Genomic DNA, 22,323 nt, shown 5'->3' on the forward strand with positions numbered 1-22,323 from the left:
GTTTCCTTTCTGTTTGATAGCCTTCATCTTAAAGTTTTCCTGTGCTTGTCTGTCAGTGGCCTGAAAATTTCGTAAACCCTATGCCGTTCTTATGTCGCCTTTCAAATAAAAAAACACTTTGGAGCACCAAGTTTGCTACGGCAAACCTCAGTCTCTGGGTCTGCGCGTGTGAGAAGAGGATTTTCGAGACAGTGTGTCATTTTTAATAACGTACCATATATTTTAGTACACAGTTAAGACAGAATCACATTGAAACAGAAGATAACTTTGTAGGTGATCCTACAAGTGTAGTATTAACAAATACACAGTGACAGTTACAGTGACATTGCATTTTAGTAGTGTAACTTTCAAAAATGGTGAACGACTTGTGACAAATTTTTAAAGGAGTTTTTTTTCTCTTTAATTCTGTGTTTGCCTGTGCATCTCTGTATAGATATGAATGTGGAAGTGCAAGTGCCCACACATAGCAGAGGAATTAATCTGGTTGTCCTGTAACTGGAGCCACAGGCAGTTTTGATCTGCATGATGTGAGTGCTGGGAACCAAACTCTTGTTGTCTACAAGACCAGTATGTACTCTTAACTGCTAAAACAGCTATCCTTACAAATTTGATTTTTAAATTCAATGAATTTAACACAAAAAACTAAAATATACTTGATAGCAGTTGCTCGCTTTTCTGAGAGTTGCACATTGTGCTACCACAATGAGAAACAAAACATATATTGGTATATAAATTGAATTATGACCAATGTTCAGGTATTAATTAAAATGATCAGTACATATATAAATTTCTAGTGAAGCATTTCAGTGTACTCTCGCATTTAAACTCAATGATTTTGGCTACTCAGGAAGTTTCCAATGGCTAGTCCTGAAATCCAGGAACTCTGTTACTAATATATTTAAAGTTCTTGCCTTGATTTCCAGAATTCCTCTCACCTGGTGACCTGCAACATTTGTTTAATTTTCCAAGTAGAAACTTATCTAGGAATTAATGAAGTAAAATTTTTCTCTTAAAACATAATGCATTTCTTATTGGTATGGTTGATACTTTTATAAAGAAGGGTGAAGTGAACAAACCTTTAGGAACTCTTGTGTCTAGCAAGTCAGTTAAAATTCTGTCATCAATGTCCTTCTGTCTATTGCCACAGCCTTTATTGAACCATATGATCTGTAGAAAATAGTAATGTAATATCTCTCTAATAGCTATTTAGGCACATCACATTATCTTGGAGTATGCAGTACAGTTGCATATATAAAACATAGGACATATTATTTATCCCAAATACTAAATGACACTTAGGCGGCATCTATAAGAGAAATAAACTAATTTCTAATAAACATTGGCCAGGTAATTTAGAAAACAAAACCAGATAAACGTGTTTACCGAAATAAATGCCAACTTACTATCTATATAATTCAGATAAAACTAGTTTATGCTGAGAATTGTTAGGTCAGTAGATCAGCAAAATGCAGCGTGGTCTCATCTCCTCCTCTTACCATTTGCAAGATCCAGATCCATTGCTGTGAGCATGATGGAGAAGTACTAGCTAGATGCACGGCAATTCAAATGGGTTGGGAACTATCTCATGGTGATAAACAAAGAATCTCAATGAATAGATTAGTGTCAAATGGTAAAAATTGTCTCTCTTGTGCCATACCACAAAGCTTTGTGCACATCATATCCACAACACGCTGGATGATTTCAACAGAGGTGTCCTTCCAGCTTATGGGTAGTCCAAAGAGAGCAGACAGAGATGTGTTGGGTAAAAGAAGGCAAATGCACATCTGGCCAGGGTGGTTTATAACTCGATGTCTTTGAACCAAGATTCTACTTTTAAGAATTCTGAAAATTTGCCAAGATAAGAAGAAGCTAATTTTGACAAAGGTTGTTCCTTTCTGTGTGTGCTCTCTTTCAACATTCGGGTAAGAATAACAGATATCCAGCCATTGACAACTAAATTCGATATATTGCCCAGTAAATCTGTCTGCCATGTCATTTTTATTGCTAGGGGGGAAAGAATAAACACATAGACAAAGGAAAGCCTCTTCTCATGTATAAAAATGTCCATTGTAACTGTAACTCTCCCTTAGAGTTCCTTTTCTCTAGCAAAAACAGTTGAAACAAATTATTTTTTTAACTTTTTTGAGAGAAGTGAATAACCTTTCTTTCAAAAAAATCTATACAATTATACATACTAGTCAATGCATTTTAAGATTTAAAAAAACAAGAGCCAATGGACTCACTTTTAGAAACTGTGTCTTGTTCATTACAGGGTTTTTGATTTTAACTGAATATATTGTATGTCTTATAAATGCCAGGAATGCTGTAAATCCCTTATGGAATATACAGTGAGTTAATGTTGAAGAATGGTAAATACTATAGTAAGTAGGGAATGTTTCAAGGAATCCTTGAAGCTGAGTACAGTTCCTTTGGTCTTGAAATTCTAATTGCAAAAGTTCCTCAATTTATAACATGCTTTGTAAACCTTAATTATTTGAAGGCTATCAATTAATTTCTGTATGTCTTGATCTTTTTAGATGATGTTTTCTCCCTAGTAATTAAAAGTAAGGAATCAACAAACTTTTAATCTTTATTTTGATAAGTTTTAATTAGCTCATGCTATTTGTAATCTTGCATCTTTTCTTCTAAATCTTATTTGAGCCATCATAATATGTTTGAAATTAGAATGACCATTACTTTAAAATCTACTAAGACTTAGTCAGTTTGTGAGATTAATTCATTTCTCTTTTGGCCATATTCAAATGTATTTATTTTAGTTTAAAAATTATAGTAGTATAATATAGGAAGCGTTTGATTTTTATGTTAGATTTTTCTCATGTAACATAATTTTCCAAATATATATTTATTATCAAAAATAAGAAATTTATATTCAGAGCTGGAGAGATGGCTCAGCGGTTAAGAGCACTGACTGCTCTTCCAAAGGTCCTGAGTTCAATTCCCAGCCACCACATGGTGGCTCACAACCATCTGTAATGGGATCCGATGCCTTCTTCTGGTGTGTCTGAAGAAAGCTAGCTACAGTGTATTCATAAACATAAAAATAAACAAATAAATCTTAAGAAATTTATATTCTAGAATTTTCTATTGTTTAGTAAAATGTAATGCCTTTTTAAATATAAAATCCTGAAAGCCTATCTTGAAGTCAAACTACAAAGTTCATTTAAACAGGTCTCTTAGACAGTAGTAGAAAGTAAGTAAAAAGAATAAGTTCTTTTGTCTACACACATATACCATAGTCCTAATTCATATAGTAATCACAAAAATGCAAAGGATCTTTGAGTAGTCATGTATCTATCCATTATATTTATCTTGTAGTAGAGATATGCAAGTCACTTTAAGAGGAAGTATGTTAGAATGCTATGACCTGAGTAGGATGTTTCAAGGTTTTGCTACTTAATTTGGAAGTTCATTAAGACTCCCTGAGGATCCCTCTGTAATCCATAAACTGTTCAGAATAATACAATATGTCCTACTGTTTCATCAAGTCATTTAAAGTACCTAGGTAAATATGTAGTGCAAAATACTATATCCAATATTGTTAAATGTCAATATAAAGGGCTCTTTCTGAACTTCACTGTCAACTACAAGAGTGTTTAGTATCTGGATAATTGAAGTCATAGATTTATACAATATAACTTAAGTCTCATGAAATCATTGGTATTTTCATATTCTACTGATAGTATCCTCATAAACATTCAATCTTTTGAATGATAACTTTAGCAACGTCCTCGATTCAGCTAAGTGTTTTGTCTTTTTGTCTTAGAAAAGGTACCCTCAGTGTGAAATTGAACCTCTGAGCTCTACCATGCTCTGGTTATTTTCAACTGATATCTAACAATACAAATTTCTGTTTTTCCATAAGTTATTATGAAGAAGGTTATATATTAAGTCAGATGCATGGACTTAGCATATTTTAAAAAACTGATCCTAGTTATGACTTTAACCTGACCTCCTTTCCTGTGTAATGGCCCCTCCCATGTGTCTCCATAGTCTCCCTCTGCAATGCAGACTCTTTTAAATACTATGCAGCCCAGACGATGTTGGAATGTATTATCTTTCTGCCCCTTCTAACTTTAAAATTTATTTCTATCTAGTTTATCTATATCTTTTTAGGAGAGACAACAAGCTGTTTAATGTGAAACCATGTTTTAAAATTTAAAGATATTAACACTGCAAAGCAACTAGAACCTCAAATATATGTATTATTCATATCAATTAAAATAGAAATTATTTCCAACAGAAAACTCTGCACTAAACTAAACTTTGTATCTGGAAGGTAGGGCTATCTGAATATTTTCTAAAAGGCCCTTTTCAATTTTATATATTCCAAGACATTTTTAGGGTTTGTACATGAATCAAATGAATGTTACCCGAAATTATTTTGCACGTTTTAAAAATAACATCTTTTGATATTGTACCAGTACAAAAATAAAAAAATGAAGACTGCAATCTAAAGAATATTAATATTTTTATTAATATAAGAAATATATGCAGGTTATAGCTGCTCATGTACATTTCTTTAGTTAACTGAAATTCTCCATGATTAATGACAAAGAACCACAAGTCAAATCAATGAATAATATGAAGATGTGCTTTATTGTTATCTCCTAATTTGTATTTTCAGGAACATTCCAGTGATTTCATGAAATGTACATAAATATGCTTATTTCCATGATAACATAATATTCAATTTTAAAATTTTAAATGCATTCATGGTACAAAAAGAAAGGAAGAGATACAATATATATCCTCATATTCTTTATATTATTGATAATGTCTAAATTGTCTTTCTATATAAAGATTGTTTTTAAAAATGAAATATTGTTGAAGGGAGAGCCTATCAGTATGCTCACAGCTGTGGTTTATCTTTGGAGAACTGATGTAGTTCTGTCGCAAGTATGTTGTTCCTGGACATGTTACAATGTCATCTGTGTTGTCTGGGGTGATGGAAGATTGGAATGTCTTTTCTGAAAACCAGTCAGCAATACTTTGAGAACATTTGGGTCTTGCTTTCCAATTAACTCTGGAGACTTTGAGTAATTTAGTACCAGACCTCCTAAGAGAGGGAATGAAAACCTCATTAACACATACGTTAGTGAACAGCAAACCAGCAAATATGCTTTAGAAATGAATTTTTTGTTTTCTTTTGAAGCAAAGCCAGCTAATGTTTTCTGCTGTAATGAGGGTAATGCAATATCTTTGTAGGTATCTTTTACAATGTGTTTTAACTATCCTGCTTATTGTAACATAATGAGTTAAATCTATGCCTGTAAAGTGAGGGTCAGGAGTCAGTGGCACAGCCTCCCTGGTTCTTCTTCAACAGTTATATCTCTCTTCATTGTTAGATGTTTTTCATTAATTAATTAATTTATTTATTTATTTATTCATTTTACATCCTACTCACAGGGTCTCTCCCTCCTTTCCTCCTAATCCCACCTCCCATCCCTCCTCCCCCCACCCCCTGACTAATCTGCCCTGGCACATCAAGTTGCATCAGGATTAAGTGCATCCTCTCCCACTGAGGCTGACAAGGCAGCTAGGGGAAAGAGAGCCACAGCAGACAAGTGTCTAAGTCAGAGATGTCCCTCTTTCTAATTGTTAGGGCACCTACATGAAGCCCATGCAGCTCATCTGCTACATATATGTAGGGAACTTAGATCCAGACCATGTGTGTTCCTTGGTTGGTGATTCAGTCTCTGTGGGCTCCCATGGGCCCAGGTTAGTTGACTTTATAGGTCTTCTTATGCTGTCCTTAACTCCTCCAGCTTCCTCTAACTCTTGCACAAGACTTCCTGAGCTCCCCCTAATGTTTGGCTCTGCTGTGTTACCATCAGCTGCTAGATAAGGCCTTGCAGAGGACAATTATGCTTGGCTCTGATCTGCAAGCATAGCAGAATACCATTAATAGTGTCAGAGGTTGACTTTCTCCTATAAGAAGGTTCTCAAGTTGGGCCAATGATTGGATGGCTATTCCCTCTATCTGTGGCCCATCACTACCCCTTAAGATCTTATATGCAGGGCACTTTGGGGTCGAAGGTTTTGTGAGTAGGTTGGCACCTCCCTCCCGTCACTGGAAGTCTTCCCTGGATACAGGAGGTAGCCCCATCAGTCTCCATAATTCCCACTCCTAGAAGTCTCAACTAAGGTCACCCCCATATCTTCCCAGGAGCCTCCATAATCCCTGATCTCTAGCTTGTCCCAGAGTTACCAACCATAGATGTCCCTTCTCTCTCTCTGCTCTCTTATCCCTGTCTCCATCCCCACCTTTCCCTTCCCTATCCCCTCTCCCAGCCATTTCCATCTCTTCACTCACTTCGAATACCTATTTCCTTACCCTTTCAGAATGAAATTCAAGCATTCTCCCTTGGACTTTCCCTGTTATTAGCTTCATTGGGTCTGTGGATTTTAGCATGGTTATCCTGTACTTTGTAGCTATTACCTACTTATAAGTGAATACATTCTATGGGTGTCTTTCTGGGTCTGGGTTACCTCACTCACGATGGAATTTTCTAGTTCCATCTATTTGACGGCAAATTTCATGATGTTCTTGTTTTTAAGAGCTGAGTAGTATTCTGTTGTGTAAATGTGCCACATTTTATTTGTCACTTTTTGCTTGCTGGACAACAGGATTGTTGCCAGTTTCTGGTTATTGGGAATAAAACTTGTATGAATATAGTTGATCATGTGTCTTTGTCGAATCATGGAGCACCTTAGGGTATATGCTCAGGAATGGGATATCTGGGTCTTGAGGTAGAACTGTTCCCAATTTTGTGGGAAACCACCACATTGATTTCCAAACTGGTTACACAAGTTTGCACTCCCACCAGCAACGGGGTAGTTTTCCTCTTGCTCCACATCCTTACTAACATGTGCTGTCCCTTAAGGTTTTAATCTTAGCCATTTATGACCTGTGTAAGATGAATTATAAAGTTGTTTTGATTTGCATTTCCCTGATCACTAAGGGCTTTGAACATTTCTTTAAGTGATTCTCAGCCATTCAAGATTCCTCTATTGAGAATTCTCTATTTAGCTCTGTGCTCTACTTTTTAAATTGTGTTATTTTGGTTGTTGGTGTTTACCTTCTTGAGATTTTTATAAATTTTGGCTATTGATCCTCTGTCAGATGTAAGATTGGTGAAGATACTTTCCAATCTGCAGACTGCCATTTTGTTCTAGTGACAGTTTCCCTTGCCTTACAGAAGTTTTTCAGTTCCAAGAGATCCTATTTATCAATTGTTGGTCTTAAAGACTGAACCACTGATGCTCTGTTCAGGAAATTGTCTCCTGTACCAGTGTTTTCAGTGGTACTTCACACTTTCTCTTCTATGAGATTTAGTGTATCTGGTTTTATGTTAAGGTTCTTGATCCACTTGGAGTAGAGTTTTGTGCAAAGTGATGAATATGGATCTATTTGCATTCTCTGACATGAAGATATCAGGTTAGACCAGTACCATTTGTTGAAGATGCTTTCCTTTTTTCCATTGTATGGTTTTGGCTTCTTTATCAAACATCAAGAGTCCATGTGTATACTTTTTTCTGGGTCTTTGATTTGATTCCATTTATCATCATTTCTCCTTCTGTACCAATACTATGACATTTTTATTACTGTTGCTCTGTAATACAGCTTGAGATCAGGGATGGTTATACCTCCAGAAGTTCTTGTATTCTACAGGTTATTTTGGGCTATCCTGTTTCATTTACTTTTTCATATGAAGTTGAGAATTTTCATGGTTTAGAAAGAATTGTTCCGGAATATTAACGGAAATTGCCTTGGCAAATTTTACTATGACAGTCCTAGTGATCTGTGAGCATAAGAAATCTTCCCATCTTCTGATATCTACATCAGTTTCTTTCTTATAAGACTTGAAGTTCTTGTCACACTTGCTTTGTTAGAGTTACCCAAGATATCTATTATTTGTGGCTATTGTAAAAGGTGTTGTTTTCCTAATGCCTTCTCAGCCCATTGATCATTTGATAAAGGAGGACTACTGATTGTTTTGAGTCAATTTTGTATCCAGCCACTTTGTTGGAGGTGTTTACCAGCTGTAGGGGTTCTCTGGCAGAAATTTTGGGGTCACTTATGTATAGTATCATATCATCTGTGAATAGAAATACTTTGACTTGTTCCTCTTCAAATTTTATCCTCTTGTTCCCCTTTGGTTGTCTTGCTGTTCTAACTAGAACTCCAAATACTTTACTGAGTAGATATGGAGAGAGGGGAAAGACTTGACTTTTCCCAATTTTGGTGTAATTTCTTTAAGTAATTTCCATGTAATTTGATGTTGGTTATTGGCTTGCTGCATGTTGTCTTTATTCTGTTTGGGTATGGGATTGTATCCCTAATCTCTCCAAACTTTTATCATGAAGGGGCATAGAATTGTATCAAGGGCTTCTCCAGCATGAGATGTTCATGTAGGTTGATGTCTTTAAGTGTGTTTATATGTTCAATTACATTGATCGATTTTTGTATGTGGAACCACACCTGCATCTCTGAGATAAAGCCTGTGTGATCATGATAGAATAACTTTTTGAAGTGTTCTTGTATTCTATTTGCTAGTATTTTATTGAATATTTTTGCATCGGTGTTCATAAGGGAAATTGGTCTGAAATTCTCTTTGTTGAGACTTTGTGTGGTTTTTAGTGTCATGGTGACTGTGGCATTACAGAAGAAGATTGGCAATGCTCCTTTAGTTTCTGTTTTGTGGAAAACTCTGAGGGGTATTGGTATTATACCTTCTTTGAAAGTCTGGTAGAGACCTCCTTCTGTGGAGGAAAGAGCTGGACCCTCAGAAGTGCGGACATTCCTGAGAACCCAGAAGAGACAGAACTTTCTGCCCACATTACTGACCCAAGAAGAAATCGCCTATTGTCATTTGTGCCCCTGGGCACAGGGCTAGAAGCAATCATGGACAGGACCTTTCAGGTTTCTGCCTGCACCAAAAGCTGACAATCAGTTGCCAGGAGCACCTACACATCTGAGAGCAGAGGTAGGACCAACATTTCTGCTCCAAACAACCTGCCTGGTGGCCCTGGACACACAAAGGCAGAAGTCCTCTGGAACAGGACACTTCCAGTTTCTGGCTGTGCCCAGGACTGAACTGGACCTATCCCACAGCTCCCTGTACCCAAATCCCGTAGGAGAGAGAACTGAACTCCCAGAAGTGTGGACAATCCTGAGACCTCAGGATAGAATACCACTTCTGCCAACATCTGCCAACTTCTGCCCCTTTCTGCCCACTTCTGCCCACATTCTCTGCCCAAGAGGAAACTGCATGCTGCCTCTAGATACAGGAATATAGGAGCAGTCAGTGGCAAGAACCAGATGGTTTCTGGCTGCCTACTGAACTGAACTCAATAGGTACCACAGCTCACTGCACCCAAACCCTATGGGGAAGTGATGGACCCTCAGAAGTGCACACACTCCTGAGAACCCAGAAGAGACAAATACTTTCGGCCCACATTCCCGACCCAAGAATAAATCGCCTAGTGCTATCTGTGCCCCCTGGGCACAGAGACCTAGGAGCAGTCAGGGGCAGGACCCTTTGGGTTCCTCCCTGTTCCAAGAGTTGAAAGTCACCAGGAGTGCCTACAGACCTGAGAGCAGAGCTCTCTGGTCCCAGATCTGGCTGAACGAAAACGGGTCTACAGGAGTGCTGACACCCAGGCAGACAGGAGGACAAAGTCACTTTCAGAGTCAGAGAGACAAACCAACACCAGAGACAACCTGATGGTGAGAGGCAAGCTCAGGAATCTAAGTAGCAGAAATAAAGACTACTTGGCATCATCAGAGCTCAGTTTTCCCACCAAAGCAAATACTGGATATGCAAACATACCAGAAAAGCAAGATTGGGATTTAAAAATCACATTTTATGATGATAATGGAGGATTTTAAGAAGGACATAAATAACTCCCTCAAAGAAAGACAGGACAACACAAGTAAACAAGTAGAAGTCCTTAAAGAGGAAACACAAAAATCCCTTAAAATATTACAGGAAAAGACAAACAAACAGGTGAAGGAATTGAACAAAACCATCCAGGATTTAAAAATAGAAATAGAAACAATAAAGAATGCACAAAGGGAGACAACCCTGGAGATAGAAAACCTAGGAAAGAGATCAGGAGTCATAGAGGCAAGCATCACCAACAGAATACAAGAGATAGAAGAGAGAATCTCAGGGGCAGAAAATACCATAGAAAACATAGTCACGACCATGAAGGATAATGTAAAATGCAAAAAGCTCCTATTATAAAACATACAGAAAATCCAGGACACAACGAGAAGATCAAACCTAAGGATAACAGGTATAGAATAGAGTGAAGACTCCCAACTTAAGGGTGCAGCAAATATCCAACAAAATTATAGAAGAAAACTTCCCTAACCTAAAGAAAGAGATGCCCACAAGCATACAAGAAGCCTATAGAACTCCAAATACATTGGATCAGAAAAGAAATTCCTCCCATCTCATAATAGCCAAAACACCCAACATACAAAACAAAGGAAGAATATTAAAAGCAGGAAGGGGAAAAGGATAAGTAACATATAAAGGCAGACCTATCAGAATTACACCAGACTTCTCACCAAAAACTATGAAAGCTAGAAGAACCTGGTCAAATGTTATACAGACCTGAAGAGAACACAAATGCCAGCCCAGGCTACTAGCCAGCAAAACTCTCAATTAACATAGATGGAGAAACCAAAATATTCCATGACAAATCCAAATTTACACAGTAACTTTCCACAAATCCAGCCCTACAAAGGATAATAGATGGAAAACTCCAACACAAGGAGGGAAACTATACCCTAGAAAAAACAAGAAATTAATCTCCTTGCAACGAAACCAAAAGAAGAGAGACACACAAACTTAATTCCACCTCTAACAACAAAAATAACAGGAGGCAGCAATCACTATTCCTTAATATCAATGGACTCAATTCCCTAATAAAAGGACATAGATTAACTGAAAGTCTGGTAGAAATCTGCACTAAAATGACCTGGTCCTGGGCTTTTGTTTTGTTTTGTTTTGTTTTGTTGAGAGACTTTTAATTTGTTCTTCTATTTTAGAAGTTGTAGGCCTATTTGGATTGTATAACTGATCTTTATTAAATTTTGTAAGTGATATCCATGAAGAAAATCCCCCATTTCATTTTGATTCTATTTTGTGGAGTACAGGATCCTGAAGTAAGAACTAATGATTCTTTGGGCTTCCTCAGTGTCTGTTCTTGTGTACCCCTTTGCATTTCTGATTTTGTAAAATCTGTTTTTGCCTTTTAGTTAGTTTGGCTAAGGGTTTGTCTAGATTGTTGATTTTATCAAAGAACCACCTCATGTTTTCATTGATTCTTTGTTTGTTCTCTTTGTTTCTATTTTTTTTTATTTCAGCCCTGAATTCTATCATCTGCTACAATCTAGTCCTCTTGTGTTTTTACATTATTTCTTGTTCAAGAGCTTCTAGGTGTGCTTTTAAATTGGTAGTTTGAGATTTCTCCAATTTCATTTTTTTATTATTGCACACTAAAAGCACAAATCTTTCTTCATTTTTGAGAAACTCATGTAGAAACATAACAAAATATGATTGTATCTGCTCTACACTTTCCTTACTCAAAACTCTTCTTATCCTACTGAGCAAATATCACATCATTCCTTTATTTCTTTTTTTCATTTTTAGTTAATTATTTTATTATTTTATTTATTTACATGGCACATGCTGCCCCCACCTGATCCACACTCCCAAAGTGCTTCCCCTCCATCTCTCCTCCCCTTCATCTCTGAGAGGGTGCTCTTCCAGGTAAGCCCCCTCCCTGGGGCATCAAGTCTCTACAGAATTATGTGCATCCTTTCCTACTGTGGCCAGACAAAACAACCGATATATAAGTAGTGGTGACCTCAGAATAGCCCTTGTATGCTCTTTGGTTGTGGGCTCAGTCCATGGGAGTTCCCAGGGATCCAGGTTATTTGATACTTTAATCTTTCCCCTAATCTCTCTTATAGAAGCCCCAGACGTCATCCCATCACTTGGCTATGGGTATATGCATTTGTCTCAGTCAGCTGCTGACTGAGTTATTTTTGGATAACTTAATATTTTCAGTCAGTGTTAGTCATATATGCATGAGTGTGGAGCTACACAAAATAACAGAGGGAAGCTATTAGTGACCACATCTTAAGAAAAATGACCCTGACTCTTCCAGAAGCTTAACACTGCCAAAAGCTCCTTGCAATTTCTTTATGAAGGCACTTAATGTTATGAAGTTTTTTGTTCACACTGCCTTAATTGTGTCAAATAGTTTTGGTATGCTGTGACTTCTTTCATGTTCATTGAATTCTAGAACATCTTTAATTTCTTACTTTATTTCCTCATCAACCCAGTGGTCACTAAATAGAGAGCTGTTCAGTTTCCATGAGTTTGTAAGCATTAAAGTGTTTCTGTTGAAGTCCAACTTTAATTCATAGTTGTCAGATAAGATACAAGGGGTTATTTTGATTTTCTTGTATTCGTTGAAGCTTGCTTTGAGACTGAGTATATGGTCACTTTCGGAGAAGGTTTCCTGAGACACTGAGAAGGTAGATTCTTTTGAGTTTGGGTGAAATGTTTTGTGAATATCTATAAGGTCCATTTGATACAGAATGTCACCTTGTTTCATTATTTCTCTGTGTAGTTTCTGTTTAGAGGATCTGTCCTTTGGTGATAGTGGTGTTTTAAAACCTCCCACTATTAATCTATGGAATTCAATGTGTGATTTAACCTTTAGTAAGGTTTCTTTTACAAATGTGGGTATCCTTGCATTTGGGCATAGATGTTCAGACATCATCTTGGTGGATTTTTCTTTTGATGAGCATAAAGTGTCCTTCCCAATCTCTTTTTTGATTAACTTTGGTTGAAAGTTTATTTTATTAGCTAGTAGAATAGCTACTTAAGCTAGCTTATTGGGTACTTTGTTTAGAAAACCTTTTTCCAACTCTATTACTCCCAGGAACTGTCTATCTTTGTTGCTGAGGTGTGTTTCTTGTATGCAACAGAAAGATGGATTGTGGCTTTCTGTCCATTCTGTTAACCTGTGTCTTATTATAGCCCATTAATGTTAAAAGTTATTAATGACCAATGACTGTTTATTCCTATTATTTTGATGTTGGTATTGGGTGTGTGTGTGTGTCTGTGTGTGTGTGTGTCTGTGTGTGTCTGTGTGTGTGTGTGTGTGTGTGTGTGTGTGTGTGTGTTTCCCTTCTTTTGGTTTTACTGGCATGGGGTTATTTCCTGTGTTTTCTTGGCTATCATTATTTTCCTTGAGTTGGAGTTTTCCTTCTAGAAACTTCTGTACTTCTGGATTTGTCAAGCAATATTGATTTATCTTGGAATAATCTGTTTTTTCCATCTATGGTGTTTAAAAGTTTGCTTTGGTATATTAGTTTGGGATGACATCAGTGGTCTCTTAGGGTCTGAAAGATATCTGGCCAGGTCTATCTGGTTTTAAGAATCTCTATTGAGAAGTCCTGTGTAATTCTGATAGATCTGCCTTTATGTGTTACTTGTCCTTTTTTGCTATATGGATTTTAATATTCTTTCTTTGTTCTGCAGAATTTCTGTTTAGATTATTATGTGTCTGGAGGATTTTTTCCGGTCCAATCTATTTGGTGTTTTTTTTTAAGCTTTGTGTTGTTTATAGGCATCTCGTTATTTATGTTGGAGGAGTTTTCGTCTATGATTTCATTGAAAATATCTTCTGAGTCTTGCAGCTGGGAGTCTTTTTCTTCTTCTTTTCCTATTATTCTTAGGTTTGGTCTTTTCATAGTGTTGCAGATTTCTTGGATGTTTTGTGTCAAGAACATTTTCAATTTAACATTTTCTTTGACTGATGTATCAATTTCTCCTATAATATCTTCGGTGACAGAGATTCTCTTCTATCTCTTGTATTCTGTTGGTGAAGCATATGTACTTACTGTTCTCTTCCCTAGGTTTTTCATCTTCAGGATTCCCTCAGTTTCTTTATTGCTTCTCTTTCTGTTTTCAGGTCTTGAGTGGTTTTATTCATTTCCTTCACTGGTTTGGTTTCATTTCCTGCATTTAAAGGGATTTAGGCATTTCAATCTATAATACTTGATAGATTGGATATAAGGGTATCTTCCTATACTCTGGCCATGTTAAGATATCAAGGGCTTGCTGTGATAGGTGATAGAATTGCTGGGCTCCGGTGATGTCAAATTGTCCTGGTTCTTGTTCATTGTATTCTTGTGCTGGCCTTGAGCCATCTGGTTGCCACTGGTGATGGCTAGATGCTTCTCTATGGGTCCAGGGAGGCAGGAAGAGCCTTGAACCTGATAATGGAACTCAGGGAACAGTATACTACTTACCTCTGCCAGCTCTGCCTCAGGTGGACATGAATGTTCCTGGAGTCCTGCAGACCTCTTTGAGAGGGGAGGAGATGAAGCTCAGGGTGGGGTGGGGGACAGCATGCAACTCAGCTGTACTGACTGTCGCAGTTGTACCTGGTAAGCAGACTGAACATCAAAAATTTTTAGAGCATAAGACAGATTATAACTCTTAAGTTTTTTGTTTGTTTGTTTGCTTTTTTTTGTTTTTGATTTTTTAACAGTAAAATAAACCCAGCTGCAATTTGCACTGCTTATCCAAAGGGTTCCTAATTTTATGAAAACTAGTTCCATTGGGCAAACATTTATTGAGCATTTATCACTGCATTTTGGGATAGAACTAAGCTAAGTAATTTTCCTATTTTTTGATAGGAAAAGGCAAGTATTTTATAATACATTTATCACTTGTTAAGGAAAGTGCGTTAGAATTTCATGGTACATTTGAGCTATAGTATAGAATATATATAGCCCTATAGATTTCCCATAAAATATTTATAGCCCTAAGCACATTGTAAATGTAATTACATTCTTACCTATCTGCCTGCTCTACCAGAAGTATGTTATGTGGTGACATCCAAATAAAGCATAATGAATTCTGTGTCATCACCATCACCATATATAGATCCTGGTACATAATAGCCATGTAATAGACTCATGTGTGAATTTATCAATGAGTTATTAATTCACATGTGAAAAGAAGAATGAGGTTCAGATTAAAATATTACCCATGTATTGGTCAAAGTAACTGGGAGGGAACAAACTGTCAACTAAATTTAGTAAAGCAAAAGTGAGGCAAAAGCAGGCATGGAAGTTCTTACTTTAAATCATAAGTTTTGAGATAAAAGGCAGGAAGATTATATTTCAAGGATATTGAGTGTAATGCCACCTTGGGCTATGAAATCCTGTCTCAATAAGAAAAGAAAGAAGGGAAAGAAAAGTGGACATTAAGAAACAGAAATCTCTAGGAAGAGAAGTTTGGTAGATCTCTGTGAGTTCAAGGCCAACACTGTTTTCACAAAGAATTCCAGGCCAGTTTTTTTAAAATAGAGAGCAAAAGAAAGAAAGAAAGAAAAAAGCAATGTTTGCAAATTCATTAAAAACTGAGCTTTAACACTGAAATATAATGTATTATATTTCACCTTCAGCTTAATATATGCCTGGTTGTTCTCCTAGCACTGTGTAGGTTGTGACAGGAAGATTACCATGAGTTTGAACAAAGCTATTAATTCCAGGACACTCAGAACTGTAGAGTGAAATCTCTCATTCAACCACATCAAGGACAAAGAATGAACTTTAAATTACCATGTGTGCGCATATATACACATAGTTTTTGTGGTGACTATACTTACCCCTACATCCCTTTCTTATCCCTGCCTATAAAACCCTTCTTCTCAACTTTTGTGTGTTCCATTGGCCCACTCTGTTTAATTAGGTTTGCTTGTCTGAACATAGGGAGGAGTCTATTTACTAGAATATGGACAACTTTTCAGTGGCCACACCATTGAAGAAAACAACATTCCCTCATTTAGTTTTCATTAACTGTTAGTAGCTTTGTAGGTGGGGGTGTGGTTGCATGAGTCCCTCCCCTTTATATAATAGTATCTTGGCATCACCTTACCCTTTCCCTTTATTTTGTTAATTTTACATACTTTTAATCTAGAAATAAAATTCATTGATAAAGTTTTTCCATCCATATTTCCAATGCATATTAAATTCTTCACCCTAACTTTAGAAAATAGCAAATAGCAAATATCCCTTCTTTTTTTTTTTAGTTTTTAATGTAATAAGATTATCCCACATCAAAGTTGTGATTATGGATTCATAGAAAAAGTGAAGACTCAGAGATTCATTTAAAGAGAGCAGTGTGTGTGTGTGTGTGTGTGTGTGTGCGCGCGCGCGTGTGTGAATATATGCAATGACAGATGGGAGCACTTGTTGCTTATCCAGTACACCACAAGGGAGTAAATATGGGGACAAAGTGTGGAGCAGAGACTGAAGGAAAGGCCATCCAGAGACTGCCCCACCTGGGGATCCATCCCATATACAGACAGCAAACCCAGACAGCATTGCTAATGCCAAGAAGTGCTTGCTGACAGGAGCTTATCAGAGCTGTCTCCTGGGAGGCTCTTCCAGAGTCTCACAAATACAATGGAGAATGCTCACAGCCAGCGATTAGACTGAGCAAGGAGACCCCAATAAGAGTTAGAGAAAGGACTGAAGAAGCTGAAGGGGTATGCAATGCTTAGGAAGAACAACAATATCAACCAACCAGATACCCCAGAGCTCCCAGGGACTAAACCATCAATCAAAGAGTACACATGGAGGGACCCATGGCTCTAGCTGCATATGGAGCAGAGGATGGCCTTGTGGGGCATCAGTGGGAGGTGAGGCCCTGGGTCCTGTCAAGGCTCGATGCCCCAGTGTAGGAAAATTCCAGGGCGAGGAAGTGGGAATGGAAGAGTGGATAGGTGAGCACTCTCATAGAAGCAGGGGGGAGGTAGGATAGGAGAGGGGATTTCCACAGGGGAAACCTGGAAAGGGGATAACATTTGAAATGTAAATAAATAAAATATCCAATTAAAAGAAAAGAGTATGACTGCTAACAATTGTCCCTACCTGACTCCAAATAAGGAACCAGAGGAACCAGAGTCACCCTCAGGATCATCCTGAGTTGATGCACTAGAGCCAGACTTCCCATATATCAGATATGCGCCCTTATGTGGGTTGTGCCTACTTCAGGGATGAGGAGAACAACTTTGAAGTGGGGGACTCCTTTAACTGTGTCCAATTCTCAAATAATGCAGACACTGAAAAACTTCAGCCAGCAACACTCCAAGAAACCTGGACAAGAAGTCGACCAATCTCAAGCAGGGATCTGAGCATTACACCCCAGCTTCTACTTACACAGTAGTTCTCAAGCTTTTGTCCCCAGCAGAAGTGATTTTCTAAGTTTAGCATGTGTTCAAAAGGCCTGGAAGGCTTTCTATACCACAGCTGGTTGGACTCCAACCAAGGAGTTCTCTTTTAGTGGGTCTATCCTGAGGTCTAAGAATTTGCATTTCTTATACGTTCTCAGATGCTGCTGCTGGGACTGCTGGTCCATGAACCATATTTTGAAACCACTGTCCTGTAACATCCCTATATATGTACTAAGAAAGGACATCTTAGGACCAGAAAATAAACCTTTAGAAATCACTATATTCTTAGCTTGAAATGTGATAATTATGCTTTGTTATATATAAAGTACTTAATACAGTAATTACAATTTAAGAGCTTTTTTATAACTTCTTTTGTCTACTCATTATACCTTTAAAATACAGTGAAATTATCTTGAAGGTCTATAGGATTGCATAGCCCAAATAAGTGAACTTTAAACTAATTTGTTTGCAGTCTTTTCTCCTTTGCCAATCTTTTATTTCCTTATGATTCTCATATTTTATATGTTTATTTATCACATAAGCCATCCATAGCCATATGGTTGAGGAAAATAAAAAATAAGGTAACATATTTAGAGCTCATTTGAATGCACAGATATGAAAATTAAGTACCTTTCACTTATTCCTCAGTAGATTTAACAGAATTAAAACATACGGGTTCAATGTACATTCCTTGAACCCAGGAGTGAGATTGTAGTCATTAAAACCTCCACACAAGTAGAAAACAACAGTTGCATCTATGATCCAAGAAGTTTGGAAAATAATTCTTTTGGAGAGATTTTCTGCCATTGCTTCCATTGAATTCCTTTTAAAGTATTTTCTGAATAAGAAAATATTCAGCCTGATGTCAATATTTCAAACCACAAGGGTATCCTTGACGAAAATGGTGCCTTACAATGCTGAAAATAAGTTCCTCTGCTTCCCCAAGGGCCCAATTTACAAAGCAGAAAACTGCTGGTAGGTTTGGGTAAAAATCACATCATATGGCTAGAGCCCTTTCCTCTGACTTCCTATAGCCTGCTTTGAAAGTTATTTACTGGTTACTTTCTGTGGCGGCAGAAGGTGAGTCGTGTTTCTCATTGAAGAGCAGAGGAGCTCAGATGGATCTAATGCCCCAGTATGAAGATGACAACTCAAATACAGTGCACTGTCTAATCTTTTAAACTTCATTCTGCCAAGAGAGAATTTCATAATGTCCTTTTATTGAATCTGCAATTGGACTATATTCAAAGATAAGTCAATGTATGACCCAGCATTTATCTTCTAGAAGGAGATAGCTTATTTCTATCATATGTTTTAAGTTGGAGACAGGACAAGTCTTAGTATAAATTGCATAAAACGCTCTCTTCTGCCAGTCAGTACCATTGGTATTCAGAATCTACCTGAGAGTTTCCCTGTATAGCACATACCTAACTCATATTCATATTCTCAGAGCTGCAACAATGGCATGGAATTTTGAAAATCCCATAAACAGATAGCAATTTGGGAGTTTTCTATTTGGATTGACATTTTTACCTACAAACTAGGAAAATCAGCACTTCGAGTTAGCCCTGCAGCTGTCCCAGATTTAACTACTTTGCCTAACCAGAACCCCATGGTACCTTTTACCTGTACAGCATTAACATTTACTTAGGAATTGATAAATAGCTTAGTGCAATTGTCATGTTTTTCTAATAGTGGTAGCCTCATAAACATATTTTCTCCTCTACCAGTTAATGGAGACAGAAGATTTTTATCCAGTATGAATGCTGAGACTACATGGTGAAAGACTGTGCTCAGCAAAAACCTTACCCATGATGAATAAATACCTCTTCTGGGGGCTTTGCTGCCGCCAGCTCCGCAGGAGTTGTTTATTGCCTGCTTTGCACATCCCATGATAAAGTTGCTGCTAAAATAAATTGCAGTTTTGCATAATTATTGACAATCACATCTTAACAAGCAGTGTGTATCATATTTGACTGTTCAATTTTTTGAAATCCATTTTTAGCTTCTGTTTAATCCCAGAAAGTGTTTGTGTAGTCATCGAAGGCAAATAAGGCATTTAAATACAGTACTAATTTCCTTATTGCAGACAAAATTTACCTGAATCTCTTTAGATGGAACTGTTACTGCTTAAGGCAAATTTCCCTCCTGAGCTATTATTATGTAGGCCTTTGCTCAGGGCATTTGTGTGAATATCCACATTATACACATTATATGCTATAAATATACATATATATACACTTTATATAGAAATACATACAATTGGAAAGTAGGATTTTTAAAATTCTCATAAGAGATTATTGTTTCTTCCATTTTAAAAAAATAGGGAAATCAAGCATGAGGTGTAGGCAGAAGGAGCTAACATTTTAATTAAGAATAAGTGGTCATAATATGTGAAGTTGATGTTCATCATACAGTAGCTACTGAGGAAGAGGAAACGTGAAATCAGAAAAATTATTAACAAGCCATATCACACAACAGGCAAAAGATACTGGAAACTGAACCACTTGGTCTGTCTGATTTGTCAGTTTCTACATTTTCCACTTGATACATTTTTTCCTTTTAGAAAATGTCCTCATCTCTAGGTAATGCAGAATGAACCTAAAGAAGAACTTTTAACCAGTTAGTATTTGGCAAAGAGATAGTTTGCACAATTTTTTTTCTGTGAAATGTTATCTTTGCATCTTTCTTCATTTTAGTCTGTTTTCCTCTCCTTACCTTCAATCCATCCTTCCACATTCCCCTCCAGTATTCACATCCCAAGTTCCCATTTGTATTTTCCTGATTTTTTTACTTTACTTACTTCATTCTTGTTTCTTGCCTCGGGGTTATATCAAAGATAGGCACGGCAAGGGAATTTAAGGTTTTGCCTATGAAGATTAACTTCAACACAAACTTAAAGTTGAAAGAAAGCTATTTTGGAATCATTATGAACAAAATTTGTAAGGCCCAAAATGTCTCTCTCCTTCTCCCTCTCATGGGTGTATATCCATTTTTTTATACAAAACTTTAATTATTATTCATTTTTGGCAGGACTACCCAGGGATTGAACCAAGGGTTGTGAGTTTAGTAGGCAAACACTCTACCATTGAGCCACATCCCCAGAATATTGTTGTTTAATTTTAATAGGTCCACTTGCATGCCTTCCTCTAAGAAGAGGCCTTTAGATTAAATAGAAATAAATAATAAACAAAGGGCTTAGTATTCTGATTGTTGGTTAAATGGAGAGTTCCAGCAGTACACCATCTTTGCTCATTTTACTGAGTTCATTGCATATACCATCGTGATATTTGTGAATTCCATCTGCCTGTTTGTCCCTTTGCAGAGTGAGTGAGCGAGAGGCTGCTTTGGAAGAAACTCAAAGATTACTGCAGCAGTTCCCTCTGGATCTGGAGAAGTTTCTTGCCTGGATTACAGAAGCTGAAACCACTGCCAATGTCCTACAGGATGCTTCCCGTAAAGAGAAGCTCCTAGAAGACTCCAGAGGAGTCAGAGAGCTGATGAAGCCATGGCAAGTAAGTTGAGTGTTTCTCTTTTGGCCATTTAGTGAATCCCACTGAAGCAGTCTAAGCATTTGTACTTGATACTGACACACTGGGGACAAAAATAAAGTTGTTTTATTCAGTTTGATATAGTTTAGCATTTGGGCAAGAAGGAAAGAGGCAGAGGCAGTAAAAAGACTCATTTGTGATTTCACTAAATACCATGAGCTTCAAAAATGTACACATTTCTTTGACCAGAAAAATACTTGCCAAAATAGCAGAGGTTTTGTCAAGCAGAAACTTAACTCAGAGAAGTAAGTTCAGCATTTGGTTTATTAAATTAAAATGGTTGCCATTTTTCACTGTTTATTTAATGTCTTACAGGGAAAGCATCTGTAGGAACTGTCCGTTTTATTTAGCGTTGCTAACTAAATCAGTTTCCCTTCGTTACTTTCAAATACATTCTGAAATGTTAATCTGACATTTTGTAGTTTTCTCCCTAACATGATCTGTGAAAATAAGAATGAGATTGCTAAATTTGTTATAGTTAGTGGTTGTGCAATTTTCAGACAACTGTTTTTCCTGGAAACAAAAATTATTAATTCTATGTGTATGAACAGCAAAAACAGAAGCCTAGAGTAATATTGTTTAAATGGAATTATGTTCTGTAGTTCATCAGGTTTCAAAGGTTTATTCTCAATAGCTGATGGGATTTTTTTGAATTATTTTGCAATATTGCCTTATATCCATTCTTTTCTGCCTGGTTTCTTTTTGTTTTATTTGTATGTATAAATGAACATCACTGGTATCTAGACTATAATTTGAAGAAATTCCTGGACTCTTTTGATGTGACAATTGGTTAATTTGTTGCTTTGGTGCAGACAGTAGGCTAAAACAATGATTTTATTACATGTTAAACTTATTATTCTTTTTTATCTTTCTGGCCTCACTTGCCTATCCACACAATGCTAGTTTTCTTTGTGCCTGTGGGGGTAATTTGAATTAAATAGTTTCTGAGTTTATCTCTGCAGAGCTCCCCCATGTCATGCGAATCCAGATTTTTTTTTTATTTTGGCTGAATCTGAGGTGAATGAGTAAACAGTGATTGTAGTGCTATAGCTCACTTGGCTTATGCCATTCCGTAAATAAAACTTTATTTCACTTTACAGATAGTTTCAAAGCCATAGTAGATTTTAATTGGCACATGGGTTCACATTTTTTCTGCAACTTTGATTGATAAACAGTAAAGCTTTGATTGCATAGCTTTTTAAACAAATTATGTTGAAAATAAAGACTGATCAAATTACCTCAATGCCTCATTGTCAGATAGTTAATAGACTTCCTCTCAAAATAGTTTGTCAGGTAGATATCAAGGATATTCATGATCTCCTATCTCTCTCTCTCTCTCTCTCTCTCTCTCTCTCTCTCTCTCTCTCTCTTTCTGTGTGTGTGTGTGTGTGTGTGTAGTTTTCATATATGCTATAATCTTTAGAAATTATAAAATTCTGAATAATTAAATTAAAACCTGGCTATATTTCTT

The 22,323-nt window shown here is 36.9% G+C and overlaps 1 protein-coding gene across 8 annotated transcripts in view; it reads left to right on the forward strand.

Moving 5' to 3' along the window:
* Positions 1-22,323, forward strand: part of Dmd (dystrophin) — a 2,349,574-nt gene that overhangs the window by 1,736,999 nt on the left and 590,252 nt on the right. For all 8 annotated transcript variants that reach the window (XM_087599109.1, NM_001370876.1, XM_087599108.1 and 5 more), the window contains 1 exon segment: positions 20,627-20,816. In XM_087599109.1, coding sequence (XP_087455235.1) covers positions 20,627-20,816 — 190 coding nt within the window.

This window comes from Rattus norvegicus, chromosome X (assembly GCF_021556685.1).
Source record: "Rattus norvegicus strain SHRSP/BbbUtx chromosome X, alternate assembly SHRSP_T2T, whole genome shotgun sequence".
Classification (NCBI taxonomy): Eukaryota; Metazoa; Chordata; class Mammalia; order Rodentia; family Muridae; genus Rattus; species Rattus norvegicus.